At 37.2% G+C, this 16189-nt stretch overlaps 1 protein-coding gene across 7 annotated transcripts in view; it reads left to right on the top strand.

Annotated features, from left to right (window-relative positions):
- Nucleotides 1–16189, top strand: part of Plcb4 (phospholipase C beta 4) — a 399208-nt gene that overhangs the window by 295799 nt on the left and 87220 nt on the right. For all 7 annotated transcript variants that reach the window (XM_026385783.2, XM_077799625.1, XM_026385781.2 and 4 more), the window contains 5 exons: nt 1640–1721; nt 2744–2844; nt 3483–3540; nt 10846–10954; nt 15182–15392. In XM_026385783.2, the coding sequence (XP_026241568.1) occupies nt 1640–1721; nt 2744–2844; nt 3483–3540; nt 10846–10954; nt 15182–15392 (561 nt within the window). The remainder of the gene's footprint in view (nt 1–1639; nt 1722–2743; nt 2845–3482; nt 3541–10845; nt 10955–15181; nt 15393–16189) is intronic.

The raw sequence follows: 16189 nt of genomic DNA, 5'->3' as shown, positions 1-16189 counted from the left end.
CAGAGACTTGAGTTAGCTAGGTCTTCCTGAGATTGATATGCAAAGATTTTCCACCTAATTACAGGCACCTGAACCTGCTGTGGGTCTGTGGGTCTTATATTAACTTAACATATTTTTAAAAAGGAAAAGAAAGAAAGAAAAGAAAGACACTCTAAATACCACTTTTACCCTGAATTTAAAAGACTAGATAAATCACATCTCACCCCAGTTCAATGTATATGAATTGCATAAACTTTCCAGACGTGAGAAAATTGGAGCATAGCACCCACGGTGCTAGAAATCTGTTGAGCAGTTTGTTAATATCACACACCTGTGCTCCACCATGTCTGTAGCTTCATAGGCCTCCTTCCATTGAAATACAATTGACTCAAGCACTCTTAAAAATGTTCTTCTTGAAGTATTCTTGGACTTCGTATGAAACAATAAGGCTTTGAATGAACATGTAATAATTCATTCACCTAAAGCTATTTCCTTCCAGTTTTGGGGAGTTGTACTTTGCAGTTGAAGTGGTGCTTTCTCCCACTCATGGAGAGTAAACTGGCTCTTAGTGCTTCCATGTAGAACCTACCTTCCACTTAACATGAATGGTGGAATGTATGAAAAAGTTGTGTATGAGATGCTGTTCAAAACCCTCTGCTGCTCTGAAGACATTACAAAGCTAAGCTTCACAGGTGAAAGTAGGCTCCATCTTCAAGTCAAAGATGGCCATCTGCAGTTAGAGTTTAAGTCATCTTGGAAATATTTAAACAGGATCACTAGGGACTTCCAACCAGGGAGTGAATGAAGGTTCCTTTGGTGGCTGAGGCTCAACTTAGAACCAAGTGTGGGACTCCAGACTACCAAATCCTTCCCTTGATGGCTTTTATTCTCAGCATCGCCTATGTATTTATAATGAGAACTCTTTCCTTTTCTTACTAACACCAGGAAATGCACCCTATTATAGTGTTATGCATTTATTTAGCTTGTATGGTCATTATACTAGTTACAAAGCTATTCAGTAATGGCAGGATTCCGTTGAAACACTAGATAAATACCCACTCACCCCGCCCCCCAGGCAACCTATCATTTTCATAATAAAGTCTCTAATCCTTGAAGCAGTTAATATTGCCAAGTGGCTCAAGAATGCTGAGCACGAAATAAAAAATCAAAATATGCCTGTTGAGAGGTTTTTACCATAGTAAGTGTGAAAAGAACAGAACAACAGCAATCCTAGGCTGGACTGAGTTCTGAGCAGCTGTCCTTTCCCTAACGTGCAAATGTTGTCAACATGAGGTTTGATTCTAGAGCTACTTTCCCATCTGCCACATTCCTTTTGCCTAAGAAAATAATTTCTTAGGATCAAAATGTGTCGTGTTTTCTCCAACAGTGTGTAGCCTCCTGGTCCTCCTCATGTTCACAAGCACCTAGGGGACCACTTGTCTTAGAATCAAGTGCCATCCATAGCAGAATCAGCTTTGGTGACCAGAGGAAGACCTGGTGTAGGGAATGAAAAGCACCCACAAATGAAAAGTAGATTTAATATGCTTTTCTTTTTCCCACGGTCCCACCATCCCTAGAATTACTTGTATTTTTTGCATCAGAGAAGGCATCAATGAATGAATAATAACTTGAATTTTTCTTTTGTTATCTCCTCCTCTAGTATCACTAGAACCTTTGCATCGGGGAAAACAGAGAAGGTGATCTTTCAAGCACTCAAGGAGTTAGGTCTTCCCAGTGGAAAGGTATTCATTAACTTCACATGTTTCTAAAATCATTTTGTTATTTATGCTCTCACATGTGGTAGGCTAGATTATTTACATTAAACTGGCCTCAGTAAGATTCAGAAACATAGAGTACCATTAATTTTCCCTTCACCTCTTTTCATCTCTCCAAACATTTTTTTTTTTTTGGTGCCAGGAATTGAACCCAGGGCCTTGTGCTTGCAAGACAAGCACTCTACCAACTGAGTTATATCCCCAGCTCATTTTGCCAAGCATTTTAATCAAAGTTTTGAGAATTCAACTAGTTTGTTTCAGAGTAAATTTTGTCAGCTGAATTTTGTCAGCCTTATTAAGATAAGGAAATGAAAGCCAGGCTGTTTCTTACACAGTTTATGGAGCTTATTTTAGAGAAGTCCAGCCATACTGTGTCAACTAGGTACAGCATCAGCTTGAATAATTAACTAATCAACTCAGTTCTTCAAGATGACCTTGCAATACTTTAGGAAGCATCCCTCCTCAAACCAACCATTTGTGGTTATGGCTCTTCTGATTGGAGATAATTGAAATTAATTTATGGACTGAAAGAAAGATCCAAGCCGGTGACCCACTTTAACGAGTTCTATTTGAAATGTACATTTCAGTGTGACAAGTAATACTTTGAATGGTCCACCTAAGCCCCTTTCTGTGGAACTTCTGAAGATTCACAAAATAAACATAATTAAATACTGGGCTTGATTCGTTCAGCATCTTTTAAGCAGGCATCTACTTTCTTCCTCAAGGAGAGAGAGAAAATATTTCTATTTGTTCTATGGGTGTTTCCGAGAGAAACCCTGCTATAGCCAGATGTTCCCACAAACTGTGGTGTCCTAGTCACTAGAAGTGCTCACTTTCACATGCTCTGATCTAGCAAGGTGGTTAGGAAGTTGGTCTCCTGGCTTCTGGGATGCCAAGTGGTACACTTGACTTCATGACCTTGTAGATGCCTACCCTCAAAAAAGAAAAAAGTTCCTTGATTTGTGACTTTTTTTTTTAACTCTTTACAGAATGATGAAATTGAACCTGCTGCCTTTACTTATGAAAAATTCTATGAACTGACACAAAAGATTTGTCCTCGGACAGATATAGAAGATCTTTTTAAAAAAATGTAAGTTCCAGTTATGAGAAAGTGATGTGTCAATATCCTTGTTCTTTTAGATTTTTAAAACATTATTTGCCATAATACGTTAATATAGGATGTTGGTAGTGCTAGGAATATTCTAGTTAGGGTTAGATTTTCACCCCTTAGTTTATCAGTATATAAATTTACTCTTGAGATTTTAAGAAACTTTGACATAAATTAATTTCAGCACCTGGAACTCGTCCCCCCCCCCACCCTTGGCATTGGCTTTACTAACTACCTACAATTTTAACCTGCTCCTTTAGGTATTAACCCATTATGTGAACTAACTAGATTCAATTTGGAATGTTAATAATATGTTGTTGAAAAGTTCATTCATTCCAATTATTTCAAATGGATGACTTACATGTTGTTTTGAAATAACCTCTTCCGGTAATGCTAAAGAATTGCAGATATCTTCTGTGACGTAGTGGGAGTGTTTTCTTTCCTTTGTCATTGTTGGGTTTTTCCCCCTTACAAACAGTCTGGCCATTTTAAGAATTTGCCACTATGACAGGGTTAGACAATAAGTTTAGAGTGATCACCATCAAATGTCAACATGTAAATCGTGCCTACTGTAGCAATCGTATACAAAAACTTACTTTTTCTAATAAATTTCTTTTCAGCAATGGAGACAAAACTGATTATTTAACGGTAGACCAATTAGTGAGCTTTCTAAATGAAGTAAGCTTTTTCATACATTAACTCCATAAAGTCTGTGTGCAGTGGCTTGCGTCCCCAATGTCCTCATTGCATGCCCCATTCCTCTGCTCTTCTTTGCTTTGCTTCTGACCTGCTGATCTTTCCATGATGGCTCTACCAGGTGCAAAAATCAGCTCCTGCCCGTGTGTACATGTGCTTCCTCTACATTGGCTTTGCACCCTGCTTCTCATTGGTTTCCCACTGTGACATGAAGCTCTGCTTTTGTGTGTATGTGTGTGTGTTTTTTTAATATATTTATTTAATTAAATGTGTCTATGTGTATTGCAAGATGATATTTAAGATAATTTTTTTTCTCCTGTGGATTCCATTAAATAGGAAGATAATGGATTGAGTTTACCATACTGTAGATGGATTCTCCATTGCTAATTTTCTGTCATACCCTTTGCATGGTCTGGAGAGCTTTGTTTTTGTCTTTTAATGGATTGCATGTAAGAAAAGTATATAGTTTCTGATAGAATATTTTGACAACAAGCAAAACACTTGAGTTCCTGGGTGAAAATAATCTATTGAGTATTAGGCCAATTGGATTGCAGGTTCAATTTTTGCTTTTTATTTTTATAACAAGCTCAGAGCTAACTTTAGAACATGATTCACTTAACCACCCAAACTGGTTGATGAAATTTACGTAAGCACAAGAGAAAAACATTTTAGGACAAGTAAAGGTCACAACTTTCATTACAACTGAAATGAACTTTTTTTTTTCTTTACATGTACAAAAACCATTTTTAGCAAAATCCATCAAAGCTCTTAGGGAAAAAAAAAATCCCTTTTTACCCCAATTCATGAAAAATAAGAAGAATTTGAGTAAAGGATAAACAGCGTATTTTTGTTCCAAAATAACTTAAGTTAACCATCATGTTCTATAAAGAAACATCATTAATATAGAAAGGATAGGAATGGGCCTGGGAGGTAGAGGTTAATGGTAGAGCCCGTACTTAGGAAGGCCCTATGTTCGATCCTCCACATAAAAAGAAAACAAAAGAAGGAGGAAAAGAAGGGCTAGGAATGTAGCTCAGAAGCAGAGAGTTTGCCTCATGTGTTTGAGGCCTAGCATTCAATCCCCAGTACTGCAAAAAAAAGAAGAGGAAAAGATGGTTGTCATGCTAGACAAAAGGTATTGCCTTAAGAAAAGACAACAGGCAGTCAGTGATTTGCTACTTTGTAGAAACAAATCACTTTTTTTGCCAGAGGTCCTCTCTTTTCATTCTTTGTGAAGGTTCAGTGGCTTCCGATTCATAGGGTCACACTTTAGAGACTATGTATCAACCAGAGTCCAAATGCACTGAGGCAAAAAAGAGAAGGGAGGGACTCCACCTGCCTGCTCCGAGGCCTCCACTTTGAAGTCATACTGTCCATACAATACAATATTTATTTTACTTGAAAATGTCTCAGGTTTTTCCACTCCACTAGTCTCTAGTCATGTGAAAATTATGTTCAAAATCTTTACCCAGATACTATCCACATTCTTATGCCACAGTCGCTTGAGAAATTAAATTGCCTGCCTTTGTTTTATTGCCTGGGCCCCTCCTCTCTCCCTCTTCCTCCTTTTGTGGTTTTTTGTTTCATTGTTTTATTTTCCTCAGCTTCCTCATGCACTTTGGTTAATTGATCATCTTGAATTTGGTACCGTGGGCAGGAATGAGCTTCCTACTAACAAGGGAAAACGGTAGAGAGGAGAAAATCTACTGTGTCATCAACTTGTGGCTTCCTACAATAAGGCTTCTTATGTGCTGTGACATGGGATGGAGCCAGCAACCAGCCATCAATTAAACGGAAACTTCATACCACATTTTGTGTTCAAATTCAGAAATAGCCCTGAGGATAGGTGCAGCCTTCCTTGGCTCATGCCTGAAAACATTTCCTTTTATGGGTTGTTTTTATCAGTCTACCCAATAGTCACTCTTTAAATTCCTATACAATTTTTAAATTTTTATTTGAACATTTGATTTAAATTTTATGGTTAAATTTTTATTGAAAATTTTATTTTAAAAATGTTTAAATTTATATTAAATGTTTTTAAGTCTTTATTCAATATACATATATATCAGATCCCCCGTATTTTCTTTGCCTTGGCATCCATTTTCTATACTAATAGTCAAGCTTTTCTCTCGCACAATGACAGTAGACAATGATAGTCTTTCAGTTTTTATGTTTCTTTCTATTTGGCTTCACCTTGACATTAAGGTGGTGGCTTGAGTTTTTGAGTGGGACTGGATGGAATCAGTGTGATTCTAGATTTCTTCAGGTGATAGAAACTATAAGCCAGTCTAGGAAATTAGAAAGCCTTTATTTTTGATCCAACTTTCTGCTCCTGTATTTCTTCAGTTTCAGTCCTAGTGAACACAGCAGGAAGGACTAGTCAAAAATATGAGAGTAAAAAGAAGTTGTCAAACCCAGAGAACATTCTGCCAACACCTGACACTCACTTTCTTGAGTCTACTCTTGTCCCTTCAATCTCTCCAAAAAGAAAAATAAAATAAAAGCTTATCTTTAAATCAGAAAACTTAATTATAACGTGGAAGAGAAATATAGTTGCTAACTATGAACATAACTGTGCTGTGTCTCCTTTCAAAACCCATGCCAAAAGGGGACACAATGAGCTCTCTCAAGAAGGGATCTGGCCTTGGAATGTAAGGGACTCTGATCCGAAAGGTTACATCTTAACTTTTGGAAAATGCCCTAGCCATATAATCTCAACAGGCAGTGTTCACCATAGCAGCTGGAAGCCTTGGATCATGCAGTAAGGCAGGGAAAACTCAGAAACACTGGGAAGTCCAAGGCCTTAGCCCCTGTGAATGCAGTTGTGAATAGTCTACATGGATATCCAAAACAGTTAACTGAAGAACTCTTTGAATTTATAAGAGAGTTCATCAAGGTAACCATGAGAACCAATCTGGAAAGCAAAAACCCATAGATACACATGGCCATCAGCAATAACCAGCTGGAACAGATTATAGGAAAAGAAATCCCCTTTATGATATGCTGGCTCCCACACCTTCTTATTCTCTCTGTGGAATTTTCTGTTCACTATACTCATGTGTACCTACAGGAGGTAGGAAGGAGAGAATAAATGATTGGTCATTTATTACCTTGGTCTCTGTAGGGTCTATGCCACCCCCTCTCTATCCATGCCATTAACAGTCACTAGCCTGTCAGGGGTGGCTTCACATCTGCCTCCTCACCTGCTTCTCAGTATCTCCTTGGTCTTTGCTCCAAAAAGTGTGATCTGTGGACCAGCAGTATTGGTATGGCTCAGGGAGCTTGTTACAAATGCAGCATCTTCAACCCCACTTAGACCTGCTAAGTCAGAGTTAGTCCTCTTCACATTAAAGTTTGTGCAGCACTATCTAGTAGATTACTGGAGTCTTCCTTGGAATGCTTAGTGTAAGTGGGAAGAATATGGGAATGGTACACGTATTCTGATAAAGAATTTAGTCATGGCAGTTCGTCAGTCACATCTAAAATTTTGCCACAGTATGTCAGTAGGTCCCACCCAATGGACAGGGGGAAACTTTCTTTGCCAAACTTATGAAAATAACAAACTGGAGTCTAGGAATGCTAGTGGAGGCACTTCATGGAAGTTGGCACATGGTCTGATCTACTGTCAACACAGTTGCTTGTGTGTGGCAGAATTAAAGTCTCTCTCTGGGCTTCAGTTAGTTTCAACTCCTTTTCCCTGTTCCTAATGAGAAACTAAATTGATTTCAGTATTGCCATCATTTTCCTATTTGACTTCTTACACAGATGGCAACAACTAAGAGCCTGCAGAATTGAGGGATGCATAAAGGGTAGGAAAGAAAGATCAAAAAAGAAGAGAGTAAAAAGGTGGTACATGGTCACCTTGACCAGGAGTTGGCTTTATTTTCTTCTACTGGTTACTTTCCCCTGCCATACACTGTCATATGACCACGCTTATAAATTCAAAGAGTTCTTCAGGCTAAACATGACTTTTTAAAAAAAATTTTTGCAGTTGGAAATATATGAGCAAGAGCTCACCATCTATTTCCTTTCACAATATCTTTATTCTTTAATGCACAGGCAAAAAGAGAAAAGAGGTATTTTGGCTTTATGAGTAAACTTGACTTGCCACTTATTCCTTTCTCTTTGTTATATCTTGTTTGAATATTACTTTTATTAACATCCATCTTCTCCAATACTACCTATATTTGAAGTAGCTGATGCCTTTTCTTAAGAAGGACAGAGTAATGGGGACCTGTCCATTATCTCCTCATTTTCTTGGGCACAATTTTGTGACCTATTTTTGGAAGCTATTTAGACTCCCATTTTACAAAACACTAGATACTATGAGGTGAATATTCTGGGTACATTGTTTACCTGACTGAAAACTGATGGTCCCTCGGAGCTGGGAAGAATCTGCCTCATGGTGCTGTGTCTAACTGGAACTCTTCTGCAACCTCATTACTCTGAGTTTACCTGGACATCATTTTCTCATCTTTGCATTTTTGCATAAAAGTTGTAGTTTTGTGACTCTAACTGTAAACCTTACCATTTGTTTTCCTGCCTCTGGATTATCCAGATTTTTTTTTCCAATGTGAAAATTTTAGGGAAGCCAAAGAGTATGTTATCTGGCAGAATAGATGCAAAGACAAATGCAATTCCATCTTGTCTGCACTGCTTGCTGATTTGCACTGGGAATATAATTTTTAGAATAGTGGGTTATGAGACATACATTGTAAGACTCTGTTTTCCTGTCTATTGCTTCTGATAGAGGTTGAATGACTATTATGTCCTCTGACACATTTTAATGGGGTTTACCTGGAAGTCATTTTTGTAGATTTTAGGTACCTTTTTTTTTTGCATGCATATACAAATGTGCTAAGATGCATACCATTACAGGTTAGAGCTTCTTAAACTTGGGTGCATCAGAATCACTGAAAAGCTTATTAAAATGTGAATTCCTGTGTTCTGTCCCAGAGAATCAGATTCAGTAGATCCAGGCATAGAGGACTGAGAATCTGCATTTCTGACAAGTTTCCCAGGTGCTGGTGACATTGCTGCCGCCATCCACAGTTTTAGAATACACACATCTCTCTATATAGAAATACATTAAAATGTCTGAATTCCGTCTCCTCCTTTCCCCAATTTTCTCTCTTCCCTCTCCATAGCTGATTATCACTTCTTTCTGTCACTTTTTTAATTCATATGGATTTGCCCCATCATTTCCATCAGTCCAGAATACTTATCAATGAGCATATCTCAAAGTCAAAAAATTTCATTTTAATATGGGAGAGAAATACACTGGCCAACTATAAGTTAACTGCTCTGTGATCTAAAAAAGGATCTTCCATGATACTGTTTATGGGAGGAAGGATGTGCCTACAAAGAAGGTTATTTTGTTTGCTTTTAAATAGTGCATTCTCACATGGGGGCAGGTGGTCATTCCCTTGAACAGGGAGCTCTACTGCATGACGGTCTCATTTTCTAAACAAGGTGCAGCATGCCTTCACTTGCCTGGCACTCCACGGCCCACTTCACAATATCTTTTTCTGTGCTCATACCATCACTTTTGTTCTTTGTGTTCTTAAGACCCATTATGAATATAACAGTGTCTGTTTTGGCATTTGCATGATTGTGAGCTGTTAAGACCTGTAATTTCTCAGATTACAACAGAAGCATGCTTCATTGGGATAATTGCCAAAATATATCAATTCCTTATAATTTAACACTCTTCACTCAATGGTGGGAGGTGGGAAAATGAGAAAAGGCTAAGACCACCTATGCTTTAGGAAATGATATCAAGTGTTCCATTGGCCAAAGGCATTCATTCTCAATATAGACTTCCACCCAAATGATCATCCCCAAACAAATGGGGATGGGAAATCCATATGAACTTTTTTAAATAATTGCTTTTTAAATACCTTTCCAATAATGTCTTTCAAAGTCTGTGCATATATTTGGGTAAAGAATTGTTGCTAAGGTTCTTTTTGTTGACAAGATCTTGCTCACATCTGCTTATCAGTTATTATTCCATGAAAGTTTGCTTTATTTATTTATTTATTCATTTATTCATTCATTCATTCGAGAAATGACCAAGAACACAATGCAAACCTTTCATCCACAGTAAGGAAGTTTAATGGATCCACTGCCTACACACACACACATACACACTCAGATTGTAGCTAGGTCAGGTAGTAAGGACGTGTCACTATACCTGTGAAATTAGGATGACTTCACTTCAGGAAGCAGCTCCAGAAGCATCTTAAGTGCCCATTTTAAAAAGATGATGTCATACATTTTCTGCCCAGACAATTTTCTCAGGGAAATGGAGTTAAATTTTATAGTGAGGCTGGGCATGGTAATCTACACCTGTGATCCCAGCAACTTAAGAGGCTGAGACAGGAGGATCACAAGTTTGTGGCTAACCTGTGAAATTCAGCGAGATCCTGTCTCAAAATCATAATTTAAAAAAAAAAATTAAAGGCTGGGAGCATAGCTCAATAGTTGAATGTTCCTGGGTTCAATCTTAACTACCAATAAATAAATAAATAAATAAATAAATAAAAGTTCGTAGCAAACAAGATGCTTCTGAACTACTTATTTAAATGCAATTTCATATGGTTTATAGCTTATCAATATTCCTTATTCTAACTTTTATCATAGCGATTGATTTATTTTGAAAAAATATGAATTCGAGAAAATGAAGTTTTCAGGGTACCCCAAAATTCTCTTAATGACATAGAAAGATGTAATGAAAATGAAACGATATTTGCCTGTCTAACATTAGGGTGGGTTTTTGGAATTGTTTTGGTTTTGGTTTTGTTTTGTTACTTAAGTTAATATATGATCTCTTGATTTATTGGAACTATTATTTATTTATTTATTTATTTATTTATTTATTTTTGCTTCTTTTTAAAACTAGTTTTCACATTAAATTTTTAATATTATCAAATATTTTGATAACACTTTTTATAGACAGCTGTGCCCGAAAAATATGATATGGGAAATAGAAGACAATACAGTGGACACACACACACTATATTATAAGCCTTCAACTTTTGAAGGGGGAAAAAACCCCATATTTCCTCTCCTTCCTGTTCAGTGAGAGGAACCAACAAAGTACTCCCAAATTTGGACTTTTTGAAGTGTATTTTAGGAGGAAAGACAGAAAGGCAGTGAAGTCTGATCTTTGTCATTATAAACATGATAGTCTAGCTATATCTTGTTTTAGAAATTATATACTTAGATATGTGAAATGCCTCCAGGGTGAGAAATGTCAACCTAAATGGAGTTATTTTCTCATCATAGCATCAACGAGATCCTCGACTGAATGAAATTTTATTCCCATTTTATGATGTTAAAAGGGCAATGCAGATCATTGAGATGTATGAGCCTGATGAAGATTTGAAGAAAAAAGGTAATAAAAAATGTTAAAAAGGCCTTTTTTTTTTCCTTTTGAAACAAGAAAACATGCAACTTTTAAAGCTCTTGGATTTTTAATTTAAGGTATCTATTAATGCTTTGGAGCTTCATAGAGCCACATGCCACATATTAGTAACTGATTTCTTTTTTCTGCTCTTAAGTTAGTGTGAATTACCTTTCTTCCAAATTAGTCCTTGCTGCCTAAGATATACCATTAAATTTATTGTGCTATTAAACATAGTATTTTTCCCTGCATACTTTCGTATACTACTAGATTTTTTGAATATTGCTTAAAATGTAAGAATGCCAAATACGGTCCCTATTTGCAGTCTATGAAAATAATCTCTGTCATGAAAAGTTTTCACCTCCTTTTCCTCTTTTTTTGTGTTGCCAAGCCAATTAAATTTGACACATGATTTGATGTGCCCTCTCACCCCTCATTTGACTTCTGGAATGGAAGATAAAAACAAATGACATGAAATTAAATAGTCAGGAATTACTTTAGCAAATTGTTTGCATTTCTGGACCTTTGCCCCTTTCAATGAAACTTTGGAAACAATGTGTTGTCTAAATATTTGTCAAAGGAAAGGCATGGAGAAGAATTTGAAGGTCAGTGCCATAGCAGTGGGAAGCACCTGCTGAGGGCTGGAGGGATGGTGCAGTCATAACTGGACACTGCTGGCCTCATGTCTCAGTGGACACTGAAAGGAGATCCAGGTTTAGGTTCTATCTGTCCCACGTGGTTATAAATTTCAGGGCTTTAGCTTCCTCCTCTTTAGAATGGTTTCTTTCTCTTTTATTTTTATTTACTTGTGTATGTATGTATTTATTTACTTATGTATGTATGTATGTAATCCTCACTTGGTACTGAGGATTGAGCCCAGAGGTGCCTTACCACTGAGCTACATCCCCTATCCTTTTTATTTTATTATTATTATTTTTTTAAATTTTAAGACAGGGTCGGCTAAATTGCTGAAGATCTCACTAAATTGCTGAGTTTAGCCTTGAATTTACAATCCTCCTGCCTTATTCTCTCAAATTGCAGAGATTATAGGCCTGCACCATCATGCTCAGTTAAAATGTGTTCCTTCTTTTTTGCATCTATTGCCTGTGAATGTGACTGAACAGTTTATTTGTTCTCAGAACATATATAAGACCTGTTTATAGATATGTCTAGCCCACCATACCAGGGTTTTTCCTTGAATGTAGTCATACACTTACGCTTTTTTTCTAGGGTCACAAATGCCTATTTTTATCAAGAGTACTTCATTATTTACCTCTACCAATATTCTGATTATCATAATTTTTCCACATTATATGTAATTAAAGCAGAGGGAGGATCAGTAGAAAAAGTGATGAGGTTCATGTCACTTCCCTGTTACTGTGTAACCTCGAGTAAGGGAATTACATCCTGGGCCCTAGTTTCCCTGCTTGTAACATGGTGGGGTTCACATAGTCATTAACTACTTTTTCTCTTCATTACTGTTATTTTTTGCTTTTATTGTAGTTTTTTTTTGGGGGGGGTGGTTTCTTGGGATTGAACCCAGGACTTAACACATAGTAAACATGGGCTGTACCACTGAGCTATTCCTGAAGCCCCTACTGTCATTTTTTAAAATTTGTAGAGGGCTAACTGCGCACCAAACACTGTGCTAAATGCTGGAAATTCAAAACTGCATAAGAAATGCCTCCTGCTTTGTAGGCAGTTTTGATCTGTTCAAAGGGTAAGCCAAGTGATTCAACGATTCCTCGGCAAATGTTATGATAGATGGGTGTCTTTGGTTACTTCTAAAGTCCTTCCAAGTTATTACCATTCTCACATCAAAAAATTGTACCGAATCTTTTGTAAGTTTTCCAAAGTCTGGATGTCAGAGTGACAGAGCTCAGTGCTCTGACTTCTGCTCCATGGGTACTCACTCCTTGAGTGAGCTCATGCAGGCCAGTGCCTTGAAATTTCTTTCATCTGCATCTGATTTCCAAATTAAACCCTCCAATCCCAACTGCTAACAAACTACAGACCTGCCACAGAACTGTCCATTTGGATGCTGAGTGGGCATTTCTAATGTGTTCTACAACATGCTTTGATTCTCCCCATCTCCAGATCTGTTCCTTTCCCTGCCCATAAAATAATCCCATTGTTCACTCAGCTTTTCAAGTCAAAGCCCTGGGCATCATCCTGAACTTGTTTAATTCTTTCACATCACATCTGATCCAGCAGCAAAACTACAAGATCCAACCTCAACATAAATCACCTGTCATGGTCTCCACCTACCAGGCTATTCAAGCCCACATCCTTCCTCTCCAGGAAACCAGTTTTCTTCTAACTGGTCATCCTTTTTACTCAGCACCATGCTCTACACAGCAGCCAAAGTAAACCTCTTGAAATCAAATCCAGTGATATTCCACTTTTCAAAATATCTGAAAGCTTTCCAACATACCTAGGATAAAATCCAAAGTACTTAGGACTGAAGTCCAGCTTACGTAGACTTTCACTACTTCTCCCAACTCATTTCCAGCCACTTTCCTCCTGGGTCACTCTATCTTGCTGTCATTGAGTGAACTTGGCATACACACTCCTATATCAAGGTCTTTGCACTTGATGATCCTTCTGCCTGGAATGGGGCTTCCCATCCCATTATGTGCTTGGGGCCTGCTCACCATGCATGTGAGGTACCTCCACAGAGGGGCTTCACTGGCCACATATCGAGCACAGCATGCTGCCATATCTTCATCATCTTTATTCCTGCTTTCTTTGTCCTTCTAGAACTTTTATGACATATTTATTTGTTCACTTGTTTATTTATCTCACTCATAATGTGTGGGTTTCATAAAACAGGACTTGTCTGCGTTTTTCTATCACTGCATATCCCAATGCCTCAAAAACTACCTGCTCTTAGAATGAATGAATGTACTCAAGGAGAGAGGTATACAAACTTTTATTGCATACTTTCAGGTATGATTAAAACTGACCTAAATATGCATTAACAGAATAATGGAAAAAAAAAGGTATAAGTTATACATTCAATATGGACTACTGAACATGAAAAATAAATGAACATATGTCAGCTGGATAAGTCCCAAGAAAACATATAGGAAAAATAGCAACTTTCAAATGCTTCAAAAAGACTAGGATGGCCCTTTTATAAATTCAAAGGCGTTGAAATGATCTATTGTTCCAATAAAGGCATATGTGAATAAATGCATAAGTGAAACTGAAAAACTGTGGGGAATGCTAAACACAAAAGCTAGAGGGAAGTGGTTATCTATATACCAGCAGAAAGATAGAATTAGCTGGAACTGATGTAGGGCACTAGGGCACTGCAGTGCCATTTGTAATTATGTATTCATTTTTAAAATGTAAAGCAGTGAAACAAAATGTTAATATGTGACGAATCTGTAGTGTAGGTCTATGTCAGTTTATTATGCTATCTGTACTTTCCTTGAATTTGAAATCAGTTCATAACTTGCAAATGCTTAAATTAAAAAAAAGCAAAGAGCCTAGGCTGTCAGTAGTTGATAGGTAGAAGATGCTTAAATATAATGCCCTTTTTGTCTTGCAACTACCATTTGCTCCCAGCCCTGTGTCAAAAAAAAAAAAAAAAGTGCAATTGAAATGAACAAGGGCTCTTGGGGCCACATTTCAATGGCCCCTGCATATTTTTTTCACCAGCCTCACCCCTTACCTTTTTAAATAAAATAGAAAAATAAAATTGTTTAAATTTGGAGGACACCATATCCAGGAAAAAGTCCCTTTTCCAATTCAGTGGGAAAAGTACTGACTTATAATTAATATTATTTCCATTTTTTAAATAATGCCTCTTTTATATATTCTCAATTGGTTCTGGAAAAAATTGGGACCAATATTTTTTTCCCCACTTGGCAGAAGAGGAAGCTGAGACCCAGGGAGTGACAGAAGTAGAGCTAGAGAAAGTCCCCTGACCCCTTGTAACCATTGCTTATAGCACTGTGTTTTTTAATCTGGAGGAACATGTACTTCCCTTATCTTGGATATAAAAAAATGCCACCTCTTTGTTGAATGCCTGTGTTATTTATAATTTGCCATTCTATGACTTTGTTCAAGTTCTGTAAGATGAAGTTTCTTAGGAAGGTAATATGAAGAAGTTTTTACTCTTGCTGTACAAGCCAACTTGCCTTTCCTGGATAAAGTGAGATGCACATCTTCAGAGCTACAGGTGCTATTAAGATATTCTTTTTCCCCTAGGACTCATATCAAGTGATGGGTTTTGCAGATATCTGATGTCAGATGAAAATGCCCCAGTCTTCCTAGATCGTTTAGAGCTTTACCAAGAAATGGACCATCCTCTGGCTCACTACTTCATCAGTTCTTCCCATAACACCTATCTCACTGGCCGACAGTTTGGTGGGAAGTCTTCAGTAGAAATGTACAGACAAGTTCTCCTGGCTGGTTGCAGGTCAGAAACTCAGAGATGGCCATTTGGGACGTGTGGGGTAGGGGGGTTATACAATGCTCTTCAATGTATAGTTGTCCCCCCTTATTCACAGGGGTATATCCCAATACCTCCAATAGATGCTTGAAATCATGTATAGTATCTAACTCTATATACTATTTCTTGCTATATATACATACATATGATAAAGTTTTACTTATAAATGAAGTACAATAAGAGATTAATGACAATAACAATAATAAAATAGAATAATTATTAAAAATGTACTGTAATAAATTCCTTGTGCTTTTGGGGCTTTACTGAGTACAATAAGCCTTACTTGAGCACAGTGAGATAATCTGACAGATAACTAAGAAGGCTATTAAGTGGTTACTGGGTGGGTAGTGTATACCTTGTGGATACACTGGGACATGGAATGATTCACATTGGAGGCTGGACATTGGGGTAGCAAGAAATTTAATTGTCCTACTCAGAATTAAAATCTTCTGAAATGTTTATTTCTGGTATTTTCCAATTAATATTTCCTGACCTCTGCTGATGATGGATAAATAAACTAGGAGTAAGGGAGGACTACCATAGTTTATTTTTTTTCTGAAATAAGAAGTTGTAATCAGAGTGAAAACAACATTTGTCGTTCTTTTTAATGGATTATGATGGCCATTTAACCTTGAGAAAGAAAGGACAATATTACTTCCAGAAAGGTCTAGCCTTGTTCTATGACACAAAAGATAGTATTTTACACTAAATAGGCCCCCCAAAGTGGCAAAAAACCTTCACACTTTTTAGAAGTCATGGTTTTT

Source organism: Urocitellus parryii, chromosome 6, assembly GCF_045843805.1.
Source record: "Urocitellus parryii isolate mUroPar1 chromosome 6, mUroPar1.hap1, whole genome shotgun sequence".
Lineage (NCBI taxonomy): Eukaryota > Metazoa > Chordata > Mammalia > Rodentia > Sciuridae > Urocitellus > Urocitellus parryii.
The sequence above is the reverse complement of the archived record's forward strand: the minus strand, read 5'-3'. Positions and strand labels throughout refer to the sequence as shown.